The 14,694-nt window shown below is 51.9% G+C and overlaps 1 protein-coding gene across 2 annotated transcripts; it reads left to right on the forward strand.

The window, feature by feature from the left end:
* Positions 1-281: 281 nt before the first annotated feature.
* Positions 282-10,408, forward strand: SYNGR1 (synaptogyrin 1; the record flags this gene model as incomplete). Of its 2 annotated transcripts, none has more annotated exons than XM_079539418.1 (4): positions 282-380; positions 7,554-7,791; positions 8,277-8,422; positions 10,190-10,408. In XM_079539418.1, 4 exons carry the CDS (start codon positions 282-284, stop codon positions 10,406-10,408), a joined length of 702 nt encoding a protein of 233 aa, XP_079395544.1. The 2 variants fall into 2 exon arrangements, with proteins under 2 accessions (XP_079395544.1, XP_079395545.1); XM_079539419.1 differs by lacking the exon at positions 10,190-10,408 and adding an exon at positions 9,562-9,660.
* Positions 10,409-14,694: the final 4,286 nt, after the last annotated feature.

Raw genomic sequence — 14,694 nt, forward strand, 5'->3', positions numbered from 1 at the left:
CGCATCACCGCGGGAAACGCGGGCCCACGCGGGCTGGAGCGGCGGGAGGCGAGGTGGGATCTGCTCTGTAAGCTCTCCGCTTCAGAGCTCCGCGCGCGGCCGCAAAACAGGAGGGAGGTGGGGAGGGGGAGTGCGCGCTCGCGTGCGGCGCGGCCCCGCGGCGGGAGCGCGCGGCTCGCCTCCGCCGCCGCCGTGCTGCCAGGCGCGGCGCTGCCCGGCTCGGCACGGCACGGCACGGCCCCGCCGAGCCCCCCGCGCAGCACCACACCGCGGGCCCCGCCATGGACGGGGGCGCCTTCGGAGCGGGGAAAGCCGGCGGCGCCTTCGATCCGCAGGCCTTCCTCCGGCAGCCGCACACGTTGCTGCGGCTGCTCTCCTGGGTGAGGCCGCGGCACGGAGCGGGGGGGAGCGGGACGGGGGTGCGGGGCGCAGCGGCGGGGCCCTCTGCTCCCCCCGCGCATGCATGTGCGTGTGTGTGTGCGGTTATATAATACAGATTATCGTGTTGCTTTGGATGTTATGTATGCTGTAATACGTATTGCTTGTCATCCGTGCGTGCACGCATAGCTCTCCGCATGTATTGGAGAGGCATATCCGCGCACACGCACGTCTCCATAGGGATCCGTCTCCATCCATAGACATATATCTCCGCATGCCCGCGTCTGCCTCCAGGTGTGCCGATCTCCGTACATAGCTCCATCCATATGCATACAGCCCCATAGATGCACAGCTATAGGTACGCAGATGTGCAGGGCAATAGGGCCACACATGGGGCCGTGCGGGGTGAGAGCACTCTACTGCAGCCCTGGGGAGGGATGGGGTGAGCCGGGATGGGCTCTCCGTCCATCTCCATCTGCTTGGGGGATCTATGCGTTCTTCCGCCTGGCTGGGGGATTTATGGGATGCGGGGTGCCAGCAGGCTGGAGGTGATGCCTTGGGGTATACAGAGTGGCAGAGGTGAGCTTGAGGGAGTCTGTGCTCCCTCCTCTTCCTTTCCCCTCTCAGTCTGCTGCTCTTCCTAATGCGTTCCCCCATCCTATGGCTGCCGGCCCCGCGCGTCTCCATACGAAGGTCATTGGGATTAAGGCAGTGAGCTGCGGCAGGAGCCGGCGCGGGAGAGATTGAGGTCTGGGTCGGGAGCGGAGGAGGGAGGAGGAGAGAGGGCACGAGCGTGCTGGCACCCACGGGGCAAAATAAATGAAATAAAATGAAATAAGCACCGAAGCGGGAACGGGGAATTGAAGCTGGGTATGGGGCTGCTGTCTGTCCCTCAGGGTTCTGCGACGTGAGGGGGGCTGTAGAGCCCTGGGATGGCTGAGGATGTCATTAATGCAGGTGTCTATCCATCTGTCCGTATGTCTGGATTCACTGACATCAGGCTTGGGGCTGAGATGGGGTGCGTAGCCCCATCCCTTTGCCTGCCCGAGTATGATGGACGGAGTGTGACCTACAAAGGCTCTCCCGCTTCTAATCTCTGTGGCAGAATTTCCTCCCTCTTTCTCTCTCTCTCTCTCTCTCACCCTCTCTGCCTTTCTTTTTTTTTTTTTTTCCTTCATGACTTCATTCGAGCACTGCGGGGTTCTGGCTTCCCAAAGGTGAGACAAAGAGAGAGCAGGTTATCTGTATTTTTATTAGGCACCTGCTCTGCTCCGGAGTATCTCAGTGCTCCCTGAGCACACAGCAAGGAGAACGTTCTGGGGACCAGCATCTCCCCATAACGTTCCCCTATGGCTGCTGTTCTGACCTTGGCAGAGGACAGGATGGGGCTCACCAGCCCTGCACGGTACTGAGGAGGTCACATCCATTGTGGGTCAGCCAAGACCTGGCAAGGTGGTCCTGAGTGGCACATCCGCCTTTTCTCTCCCCAGCCATGGATTCCTCCGCCTACTTTTCCTGGCCAGGGAGCCACAAGCTGCCTCCCATGTATTTAGTCCTGAATTTGTCTTTCAGCCTTGAGACCATGAAGGGTTCTAACGGGTGTTGAAGTCCTGTCTCAAGTTGTGACTAGCACCAGAACCGTTATAGAATCATAGAATCATTAAGGTTATTTCTAACCTCTAAGATTACCTAGTCCAGACATTAGCCCACCCTCACCTTGCCCACTAACCAGTGTCACATGGTTCTTGAGCACCTCCAGGGCCCTTCCATGAATTGGTGTAATTTCACTCAAAAAATACAAGTTCATGGTTGTTTTGCCCTTCTCACTCCCTGTGGGAGGGAGTTCAAATGCTCAAGGCTGGAGGCTCCATGTAGCCACTTTCATGTGATGAGCTTTAACAAGGAGCAGAACATCCCATGGTTGCTTCCCAAGGAAGTGACCTTGTGCTTGGGTCATGCCTTGTAGCAAACTTGGTTGCGACATCGAGGTGTGGATGAGTGTAGGGCGTTGTACCAACAGGTGGCCATGCTGGCTTTTGCCAGCAGTGGAGGGCCATGGGGTCAGGAGCAGATGGGCTGGCAGAGGAGGAAGGGATGGGGTATATTTGGAAAGGAGGATGCTAAGCTGTGGCAAAGGCTAGCAATTCTGGAGAGCCCATCCAGCGAGCTCAGATTACTTGGATGCTCTGGAGGCTTTTTTAAGGCATTACTCCCCATACTGCCTCTTTGCTTATGGCTGACTTTGTCCAAAATAGTACCTGCTAAGCAAAATTTTCCACTTGTGATTTGCTCAGAGCTGGCCAACAGAGCAGCTCGACACCAACGGAAGGATGCAACCCTCAGGCTTTGAACATAGCACCAACTCCATAAATAAGTAAAGTGTGAACTGAAACGCTGTCCTAGCATTGGAGCAGATGAGTCTGGGGCCAACTGTAGTCCCCACCTTATTCCTGCCCTTACTGTGTGCACCTTGGATGGCTTTGGCTGCCATGGCCACTGTGTGCTGCTAGGACTCATGGTGAGATGAGGATTTTGGGAATAGGGCACCAGGCTGTGCCAGCAGAAGGGTGGTGGATGTGTGCAGCCAGTTTGGGGCTGAGTATGGCATGTAGTGCTTTTCCCAGCGCAACACTGCCAGGAAGGATCTTGGAGCCAAAGCAAATGGCTGTGGTTGCTCTGAAATAAAAGTGAATCCTTCCAGAGGGTCCTGAGGGCCAGGCCCTGATGGAGAAAAGTGTGCTATGTGGTCCCAGCATGATGGAGGAGAGGCGATGGTGGTCAGCGGAAGGGTTAATGGTGAACAAAACCTGCCTGGCAGGGAGAGCCTTGCTCTGATCCCAGGGCAGGAATTAGGGATGTGGAGCTGCTCCCCCCAGCATCACCTGCTCCAGCTCAGCTGAGAGGCGAGTGCCACATGGCTGCTGGCCAGGACTGCCTCCAGGAGCTGAGAAAAGCAGGGGGGATTCACAGGGGTGGGCAGTGCTCTGGGATCAGAGCTTACCAGAATGCTGGGAGTTAAACAGAGGCCTTCTGCTTTCAGGCTGCTGCTCCCACATGCACCCAAAGCCGCGTGTGTTTTTCTTCAAAATGAGCTAAATACAAGCAGATTTAACGATGGGGATGATAATAATAATCCACGTCTGTACAGGGCTCTCTGATGCTTTCCAGAAGCTGTGTTTGCGGGTGAATGAGTGCAGATGGAAACCCCATCATCTCCTCAGTTTGCTCTCTTCCTCATCCTCGTGTTTTTAAATAGATTTATTCTTGCTCGTTGCTGCCAGATCAGCATGGGAGAGGTCATCGCTTTGTTCTGCCTGAGGTGGATTGGATTTGAAGTCCCACGGGTGATGTTATGTCACTGAACTGTTTCCTCTCCCTAATGGAATAAAGCAGGGGAGGAAGCAGCAGGGCCCATGGCTGGAGGGCACCCTAACTCAATAGCCTTGTCCCTGCTCAGGCTGTCATAGGTCTTTTGGGGAAGAAACTGTGGCAAATTCCTGGGAGGAGGTGCCGGAAAATCCCCGCAGGGTGCCGGGGCACATCACATGATGCCTGGGGATGGGGATGGGCGCATTGCACAGACCTCACATGATGCTCAGCAGGTTCTGCCTAGCCAGAGCAGATCCGGCAGGATTTAAACAAGGCTTTGTATGGTGGGATGCAGTTCATTTTTTGGTTCCTCTGTCTGTGTCAGCTGTACAAGGTGCCTGGCTCTGGGCTTCCCTGGATGCTACCAGGCACTTGCAGTGGAAAATGAGGGTGCTGTAGTCCAACAGATAATGAGGAATGGCAGTGCACAGGGGAAGGAGGGTGGCTGGCATTTCTTTTTAAGTGATGCAGATGTGCTGATGACAGAAACATAAACGCTTTATTCTTGCAGGCTTGTGGTGTTTTGTTTATAATCCAGGCAGGCATTCACACTGCACCTGCTGCCTGGATTATCTTGGCACATGCACAACTTGTGCAACCTAGGAAATATTGAGTATTTAATTGGTCTGAAATGCCTTGCAAAGACATTGAGCTTCCACCCACCACCTGTGCCAAAGACACAGCTGGGGTTAAGTGTGCAGTAAAACTTCTGGATTCAGTCCCCAGGGGAGTGGCACCAAGGTAAGGAGACATCTTGCCAAGCTTCTCTTCCCAATCTGTGGAATGGCCTTAAGGTAATGATCTCAAATTGTGCCAGGGGAGGTTCAGGTTGGATGTTAGGAAAAGCTTCTTCTCAGAAGGAGTGGTGCTGCAGTGGCACAGGCTGCCCAGGGAGGTGGTGCAGTCACCATCCCTGGAGGTGTTCCAGAACCGTGTGGATGTGGCACTGAGGACCTGGGCATGGTGGGAATGGGCTGGCAGTTGGACCAGGTGATCTTAGAGGTCTTTTCCAACCAGTCCCTTCAGTCTCATGCATGCAGCTGATTCATCAGGAAGTGTTGACATGGACAGCTGTGAAGGAGCAAGTGCAAAAAAGAATAATTCTGCTGCTTTTGCTCAGGGAGAGCCCTTCTAGGTCAGCAGCAAACCCGAAGATGAGAGGAGAGATGTGTGTCAAGGCAGAGTCAGAGTAAACAGAAGTGTCTCTGGGGAGTAAGAGGTTCACTCAACCAAAAATGGACAAGCAGAGATTCAATGCAGCTTGTTGCAAAGGTTGGCCTGACTCGGACAATTGACATTTCACCATTTTTGAGCCCTAAACTGAAAGTGAACACTGGACTGTGTCTCTTTGGAATTTGTTCTCATCTTCCAAAGAGAAGGTATGCTTTCTGCCTAGTGCTGCAGAAAACCAGGCACACACTTTGTAGCCCCAGTACCAGGAGGCTTACGCCTTAGTTGGTCATAGCATCATAAAAAATCATGAAGGCTGGAAAAACCACCAAGGTCATCTAATCCTACCATAGTCATGTGAGCCCTGGGAGCACCTGGATCTCATCTCCAGGAGATGGCCCTGCTGTAAGTCAGAGGAACACAGCAACTACTGCAAGTGATGCCAGGCAGATCAGCCAGCCCTGCTGGCAGTTAAGGTGTGCAAGATTTCCCAAGGAAAGACCATGTGTGTAATTGTCAGCAATTTTGCTGCCTTTCTCAACCATTCAGACCAAAATTTTGAAGACAAAACTTTGCTTCAGGAAGAAATAATTTTTACTGGCTTTTGTTTTTCATGGCGATTTGAGTAAAGGAACAGTTTTCATTTTCAGATAGAAGAAGGAGGAGGGCAAATCAGTCATTTTATTTCCTAGCATAGAAATGTCTTTCAAAGAAACCATGTGGTCCCAATGGTTAGGAGCAGGATCCCCATCTATGTCATATTGCTGTCAAAAACACACCCAGGGTCAGCAATCCAAATGGGACTGAATGATGAGGCTTTGGGTGAAAAAAAACAACACTGGAATCAGTAGATACTTGTTCAAGCTTGGCAGCTGCATTGTGGCCAGTTGAGAGCTGTCAGGGCTAGTGAATAGGGTTCCTCTGGTTCTTGGAATCATAGAATCATGGAATTATTGAGGTTGGAAAAGGCCTCTAAGATCACCCGGTCCAACCACCAGCCCACCCCCACCATGCCCACTGACCATGTCCTCAGTGCCACATCCACACGGCTCTGGAACACCTCCAGGGACGGTGACTGCACCACCTCCCTGGGCAGCCTGTGCCACTGCAGCACCGCTCTTTCAGAGAAGAAATCCCTCCTAATGTCCAACCTGAACCTCCCCTGGCACAATTTGAAGCCATTCCCTCTAGCTCTGTTGCTGTTCCCTGGGAACAGAGGCCAACCCCACCTCACTGCCTCTTTCAGGTCACTGTAGAGAGTGATGAGGTCTCGAGCTTCCTCCAGACTGAACAACCCCAGTTTCTTCAGCTGCTCCCTGTCAGACTCGTGTTCCAGACCCCTCACAGCTCTGCTGCCCTTCTCTGGACACACTGTAGGGCCTCCATGTCTTTCTGGTAGTGAGAGGCCCAAAACTGAACACAGCACTTGAGGTGCAGCCTCACCAGTGCTGAGTACAGGGATGCCACTGGCCAAACAGCAGAGATCTGGGCTATGGGCCGGAGACATCCACCCCACCGGTGGGAAATCATTGAGTCATAGAACTGTTTGGCTTGGAAGGGACCTTAAAGTAAAATCCACTCCGTGCCCTGAGCAGGTCTGCCCCCAACAAGATCAGGCTTTCCAGAGCCCCATCTAACCTGGGCTTGAGCACTTCTAGAAATGGGATATTCACAGCTTCTCTAAGCAGCCTGAGACTGTGTATGGGCTTGGTGTTTATCAACACTTAATTTTCCCTGTGCTCACCAAGCTGCTGCTGCTTTGCTTTTTGGGTTGTCTTGAGACCTAAAGATCTCAAGACACCCTGCAAAGAGAAACTTGTGCATGCTGCCTTCGTCTCTCTCCTTCCTTCCTTTTCTCTTCCTTCCTTTCTTTTCCTTCCTTCTTCCTCCTGCTGTGTGAGATGGCTGGCCATGCAGCAGGAGGAAAGGCTAATTCGATGAGCAAAGATTAAACTGGCAGGTGTGGATTATGGCATCTCTGCCTCATCCTTAATTCTACCTGATATAACATAATGCGCTGCTGCAGTATTGTTGGTGGGTAGGGAAGACTCCTGGTGCTTCTGCAAAATCTGTGGGGAAGGTTAGAATGTGTCACGGGCTGGGCTGAAGCAGGGCAATGGGGAGAGGGGGCTTATGTGCAAGGAGATGGGCAGAGCAGGAGCCTATGGGTCAGCAGGAAGATCTGGGGCTGTGGGAAGGCGAAGAAGGAAAGGAGCACAGTAGCCAGATGGATAAAATTGGAGCGTAAATGTGTAGTGAGACAAGGAATTCCTAGAAGGGAAAGGAGTGGGTGGGAAAATAAGTGCAGACTAAGCGGATTTCTGCTGCTGGGAGCCCTTGCACGCAGGCACCCGCACCCAAGCTGTATCTGCATTTACACTGTGCATCGCCTCACTGTGTGTCTGCGGGAAGCCGCCCTTCCTCCAGGCTGAGGCTGCTTCACATCGGTTTGGATCAGATGGATGAACAGACTCCATCTAGATGTGCCCTATTTTAAGCTAGTCCTCTGAAATCAAATAAAACCACCCGTGCTAAACTGCCGCAGTTGAGGAGAGGCAGCGGGATGGGGGCTCACCCAAGTTCCGTGGAGCTCATCCAGAGCAACCTGCGCTGATGTCCCTCTGCCTGTCCCCCAGGTGTTCTCCATCGTGGTGTTTGGCTCCATTGTCAATGAGGGGTATGTGAACCGCCTGGACGAATCAGAGGAGCACTGCATTTTCAACCGCAACCGCAACGCCTGCAACTATGGCATTACCGTGGGTGTCCTCGCCTTCCTCAGCTGCCTTCTCTACCTGGCTCTGGATGCCTACTTCCCACAGATCAGCAGCGTCAAGGACCGCAAGAAGGCAGTGCTCTCAGATATCGGCGTCTCAGGTGTGCTTCCCAAATGGCTTTCTCTGCCCTTTCCTTGCTGTCTTGCTGCTGATGGTGGGCTGCTGCCAGATCCCTGGCGTTCCCCATCCTGATAGCTGTGCAGGATCTTGTCCAGATCTTATCCAGCCCTGAAGGTTAGCTCAATTTACCTAGATCCCTACATCCACAGTGGTGTGATGGAACCACAAGTGGAGCAAGAGCACAGCATCTGAATTTGTCAAGGACTTCTGTCTTCCAAGTTGGTTCATGTTTAGCCTAGCAGTCCCACATGCAGCCAACAGGGCAGAAAAGGAGAGGGACCCAGCGCAGCTTGATATGATACCTCAGTGAACCTGCAAGCTCATTTGGGCTTAGAAAGCCCTCATGACCAACACATGGCCCAGTTTGCAGCATGATGATGGGTTGCTTGGGGTTGTAGTTTGCAGATCAGTGTGATGTCTTTATGTTCTGCTCACACGCACTTTCTTGATCTCTGTCCCCTGAAGCATTTTGGGCATTCCTCTGGTTTGTTGGCTTCTGCTTTCTGACTAACCAGTGGCAAGCTTCAAAAGAAGAAGACAACCCAATGAACGAGGGAGGAGACGCAGCCCGAGCAGCCATCACATTCTCATTCTTCTCCATTTTCACCTGGGTGAGTAAAGCAACCACAGTGTCAGTTTGAGGCTCTTCTGCAATTGTATTGGCGGGAATGGGAGGTGACAAGATAAGTGATTCCTTCTGGAAATGACATGGCCTTGGGGAAGGAAATGGAGGAGCGGAGGCAGTTAGGAGGGAAGCCTAGTGTGGTGGTTTCGGGCTGCACGGCTCCTTTATACCACTTTCTCCTCCTCTAAAGAACAGGGGAAGAAAATGCATTGGAAAAAGCTGGTTGGCTGAAATAAAGACAAGGAGATCACTCACCAGTTACAGTCACGGGCAGAACAGGCTCAGCATATGGAGATTAATAGCATTTGTTGTCTACTAATAATAGATTGTAGCAGTAAGAACTAAAAGTGAACTAAAAATACCTTCCTCCCCATCCAACCCACCTACCTCCTCCTCCTCAAGCAGCACAGAGGGTGGGGATGGGAGCTGTGGTCAGTCTATACCACTGTCATCTCCGTGGTCATTCCGTGCCCCTGCTCCACATGGGCCTTCCCATGGAATACCATCCTTTCCAGACTGACCCCACGTGGGCTTCCCACAGGCTGCAGCTTTCTAAGCATTGCACCAACATGGCTCTGTAGTATGAGGCCCATCCTTCAGGAGTTGCTCCAGCATAGGTCCCCATGGGCAGCAGCTCCATTGCATTTTCTTGTCCATGAAAGGATTTTGAACAGCACTTGTAGGTCAATGAGGCTAAGCAGAGAAGGGAGCTGCAGGCTGGGGGCTCACCTGAAATGTCCTCAGTGGCCACAAGAGGCTGCAGTCGCATCTCTCCCATCTCTAGGGATGCAGTCTGCACCTGTGACTGCAGTAGTTGGGCACTGCACCGAGGTGGGTGGCAGTAGAGACAAGGGACAGCAGTGTGACCCCCACCTTGAGAGCCAAAGACAAGCAGCAGCATTCCTCAAGCTCTAGCAGAAGGCATGTTGGGAACCAAGCCTTGTGCAAGGACCCTTTTGGAGAGGGGTGTTTGCAGCACTTGCAGGGTCCTCCTGGACACATGAGCTGCGTGTGCTTGAAGGCATCCTCTTCCCTGGATCTTTGTGTTTGTTTTTCAGTTTCATTCAAATGCTCTGTTCTGATCTTTCTCACTGATCCTCCTCCCACCCCTCTCTCTCCTCACAGGGCTTCCTTGCCTTTCTGGCTGTCCGACGGCTTAGAGACATTACTTTTCAGGAAGAATACAACACACTATTCCCCAACTCCCCATCCTTGCTGCCTTAATGCCCCTCAGTGACGAGGAGCCTGGGGACAAGGGCTGCAGACAGAGGAAGCTGTTGAGCACTTGGCTCCATCTGTGTGTTCCTCCTTGGCCCCTTCTCTCCCTCAGTCTAACTAATGCTGCGTAACACTCGTGCCTTTCTTTTAATGACTGTTCATGTCTCAGCCAGAAGATGCCTTCTGCCCCCCATTGCTGTGTCTTCTCTATTCCTGCCAGCCCTCATTCCCCAAACCCTGCCCCCACGGGCAGCTCATAGCCTTCCAGACCACTCACCTCTGCAGGGGATGCCCTGAGAAGACTGCTGGAGTCCAAGTGCCCACGTGCCCCTGCTAACAGCCCCATCCCATATCCCTCCTCTTCTCCCTGCCAAGGGATCGCTGCTTTCTGTGGGATTGTCTCCCAAATGGACTTCACACACTAACCTGTAACCATGACTAACCTCCCTTTTGTTTATTTCTCTCTCTCGGCACGTTCCCCTTTCTCTCTTTCCCGTCCCCTCTCTGCCTCCCATCTCTCTCCATCCTCCTGAAGGTTGGCCAGGCATTCCTGGCGTATCAGCGCTTCCGGCTGGGTGCCGACTCGGCCCTCTTCTCCCAGGATTACATGGACCCCAGCCAGGACTCCGGCATGCCTTACGCTCCCTACACGAACGAGGAGGATGCGACGGATGCGGTGGGGACGTACCAGCAGCCCCCTGCAGCAGATGCTTTTGACACCGAGACACAGGGGTACCAAACGCAGAACTACTGAGCCGCCGATGCCCCTTCCCCTTTCCCTTCCCCTTCTGCCCTCTTTCCCACTGCCGGCAGCGAGCCGAGGCACAAGCCAGACACGTGCGTAGTGGCACAGGAGGTGGCTCTCAGCTATGCTCCAGCCTTCTGGGTCATCTGTTTTTATTTATTGTTTTTAACAAAAAGAAAAAATGCTCCCCATCGCCTCTTCCCCTTCCTCCCCCCAGAACTACCCGGCACCAAACTGTTCCAAAATCTGGCACCGAGGGAGGCTTCCCCCTTCCGCCATCTCTGTCTTCCTTGGAAGAGAGAAGGAAAGAGGAGCTACAGCAGAGGTGGAAGGGAAGAGTTGACAGGGAGCAGGATATTCATAGGCAAGGTGGTGCTGCTACATGCTGCAGTGCTGCTCCCTGCTGCAGGAGCATCTGAATTGGCTCAGGGAGGGGAGGGTGGAAGGGGCAGGCTGAGCTGGCATGCAGACATGCGAGGATAGAGGGAGGGATGGGGAGAGAGAGTGCTCTTCACTGTGAGTCAGGGGATGCTTTGTTTTGAGAAGTTTTGGTGAGATAGAATGGGATAGGAAAGAGGAATATTTGCAGGTACAATCAAAATCCAGTGTTTTTCACAGGTTTTGCTGTAGATGAAAGCAAGAGGGCTTGAGAGAGCACAACAGGGAGGTAGTGCCATGAGGGCCACTCCTCCATGCAGAGGTGTTTTCACTGCTTGGATACTGCCGCATCCCCCTCCCTTTCTCTGGCCAAACGTGCACATGGGAACAGAGCAGGAACCCCAAAAAGAGATGCAGCTGTTGTGTCCACGCATCACATTGGGGTGCAGTGAGTGCTGGAGAGTCCAAAGGTGGTCTTCACCTCCCACTCAGTTGGGAAGGTCAGCAAAGATGGGAGAATTCCCTCCATTTCCACCCTCCAATTGTTTGGGGCCACAGTGGGCTCTGAACACTGGTCCTGCTTTACTTTTACTTAGTGCTCCTGCAGCATCTGACATGTCTTTAAAGCCTCACCTAGGTGGCAGTAGTGTATCTCAGATAGAGCTCGTATTGACGTTACTCCACACTTCTCACAATTTTGCTTCAAGAAACAGCTCTGGAAGCGCAGTATTTATTCCAGGATAGAATTAATGTCAGTGCCTGGAAGTAAGGGATTGAGCAGTAGCTAGCTGGACCGCTTCAGCACAGACATCTTTCAGAGCACAAGCAGTGGGCTGTGTCTTGAGGAGCTCGTTCCCCTGGGTAGCCACTATGGTCCACGTGGCACTGGCCCAAGAAGCAGAGATCAAGAACAGATCCATCGCCTGCATCCACCGGTACTTTCCCCAAGCATTCAGCCTATTCCGTGTAGCATCTTTAGGAGCCAGGAGGACAGGATGCAGGTCTGGCCATGCAGACACCTCATCTGGAGGACACAGTCCTCTTTCATCCAGGTCACCAGTCCTCCTCCTAGCACTGCTCCTTTCCAGCTGCCCCACATCAATGGAGAAAGAGTAGACAACATAGACAACACAGAGTTGCAGGTTGCAAGGGGAAGGAAGGACAGCTCTCCATTGCATGCAGGCACAGTTTCTGCCTGCTCCACACCTTTCTCTGTGGCTCTGAGCAAAAGCAATACTGTACATAGGAGGGATATTTTTCAGAGGGAAGCCCCTCAGGCTTTTTTTTCGATGGGATCAGCCTAATATTTAGGCTTGGGAGGGGGTTACTTTATTGAGAGATTCAGTGTGGGGGAAGCTCCTTCCAATCCACCTCTCTCACCGGGGGGAGAGAAAGGAAAGAACGGTGAGATGGAGGAGACAAACTAGTTGTACTTACCCAGAGTCATCTGTGTCATCCTCCATGCTTTCATTTTGGATGTGTGGATTGGGTACCAAGAGGAGGATGCTATAAATAACAAGCTCTCAGCATGAAGATTTGCTGGGCTGCTGGGAATTGCCCATCACCTGTCCCATCTCATTGAGGTGAGGGTCCAGGCACATGAGAAGTACAGGCCATGAATGCGGGGGAGGGGGGTCTACCTGGGGTCTCTTTGATGGTGTAGCACGGAACAATCATCAGTGCCCCTTCCCCCAGTGGAGCTACACCGATGGCTAAACATCATGTGGGGGTGATCATGACAAAGCTTTTCTTTATCCTTTGCTTGCTTCCCTCATGTAACCAGCTGGTGGGCTTCAGTGGCTTTGAGGTGGGACAAGCCTCCTCCTCAGCCAACCCTTCAGTGGGACATGAGCCAGGTAGCTTCACGCTGGGCTATTGCCCATCTTTGTCTCTTTCTTCCTTGCTTTGTGTTATGGCAGAGGCATTGGTATGGCAGGGGACACTGTAACAGTAGATGCTTGGGCACCTTCTTGTCTTTGCTCATGGGAGAAGGTGTACTCTTCTTGGCTTGACTTCCTTTGAGCCTTTGCAAGGGAGGGTTGGTGGTGGCAAACTTGAGGGTGGTACTCATCTGGTTAGCACACTGCCTTTGAAAATGCAGTTTCAGTGGCATATGGCTGGCTCTGAGGAGATGGACCTATTATCTAAGGGGTTGGTTATCATATCTTGGGAACTTCTGATAAGGGGCTGCTGGTAATCATATGAAGGCCTGGGCACCTGGCTGAAACATGTCCCTTTTAGATCCGAAATGAGTGTGAGATCAGTCCCACTCTAGGGATTAGGAGATCAGAGGGAAGGCTGCATAAGCAAAACGATAAGAAGGCTTTCTTCCCCGCCGTGCCATTTGTCCGGATTACAGAGGATTACGCATCCCCTGTTGGGAGCAATGGCCCCTTGATGTCTTATCTTGCCGAGTCCCCAAATAAGGTACTTTTATGATAGCAGGGACTGCAAAGGTCAAAGGGGTAATGAAACCTTGCCCCACCTCTACCGGTGGCTTCAGCGTCCTGACATGCCCTCCATCCCTGCTCACCTATGTCCCTGCTACCTTGTTTATCACCTCATTACACACTACTCATTACCCATCCCCTCTGTATTAGTCCTGGCAGTCCCTTCAGGGCAGGAGGGCAGTGTGTCTCCACACATTCAGGAGCACTCAGGAGGACCTAGGAAGGCAGTGTAGTGGGACAGCCTCCATTGGAGCATTGACTCTGTTCTCCAGAGCAGGTACAAGGCAGGGAACCCAGCGAGGCAGCAAGTATGCATGTATCCTCATGCAGCAAGTCCAAACCATCCATCCAGACACCTCCCTGCTGCCCTTGTGGCATCCATCACACCATCTGGGCTGCCCTGCCCCTTCCCCTGACACATTACTGCCTGTGTATAGTATATATTATATATATATATATATTTTAAAAGATGTATAATATAAAGCTATACATATATACGTATATACGATGACTCACGGATGGCCTGCCGCATACAGGATCCCCTGAGTGGTCTTGTCTAAGCCTGAGTGTACCTTCACCCCTCCTCCCCTCGTCCCAGTCCGTCCTCAAATTCAACTACAGCAAACCCCGCCACCTCGGCACGTGTTTACAATATCCTATATATTTGTGGTTAACAAAGTGAAGGTGGTAACTACTGGTGTCTCAATAAAGTTACAACATTCAAAATAATGAAACGATATGAAAAATTGGTCTTGATTTTCTTGGCAATTGGATGGCTTTTCTAGCCCCAGAAGGTCTTGGGAGGCCTTCCTGCAGCTGGGACACAAGCTGGGGCACCTCAAGGAACAGGACTGCCCATGGCGACACTTCTTCCATTTGAACCCAGGATACACGGTCCTCCATGTTTAGTGAAAATCGGCAGTATCAGTGCAGAGAGACCTAAATAGCTGCCCTTATTGATAGAGACACTTGAGGAGGTGCTAAGAGTGGCTTGTTCTGCTTGGCTTGTTTGAAATCACACCTACCATCAAGTGTCTCTTATCAGGAGGAAAACATGAGAAGGAGCTTGAAGTACTGTATTAGGGGTTATTGTGAAACAGCTATAGTCATAGAAGGTATGGATGGGGGACATGAAAGAATACAGAATAAACATCACAATTTTCACACCCAGGGAAGAAGATCTGTTCATTACTTTGATGTGTCTTCTATTTATCTCTGTGTGACCATTGCTTGGGTGTCTAGCATAGCACACATTTTCAAAACATAATCAACTACTGGGAAACAAGAACTCTCAAGACACTGCTGACTGGGTTTCAGTAATAGCTCAACACTGAAAAGGATATCATTGCAATTTCCTCTGTGACCAAAATAAAATTCAAACTATTATGTTTCACCAGTGCTTAGATAGAGCCTCCTTCTCATCCCCTTTTAATGCACCTATTAATGACCTGAGTACCCAGATATCTA

The sequence above is a fragment of the Tetrao urogallus genome, assembly GCF_951394365.1.
Source record: "Tetrao urogallus genome assembly, chromosome: 1".
Taxonomy (NCBI): domain Eukaryota; kingdom Metazoa; phylum Chordata; class Aves; order Galliformes; family Phasianidae; genus Tetrao; species Tetrao urogallus.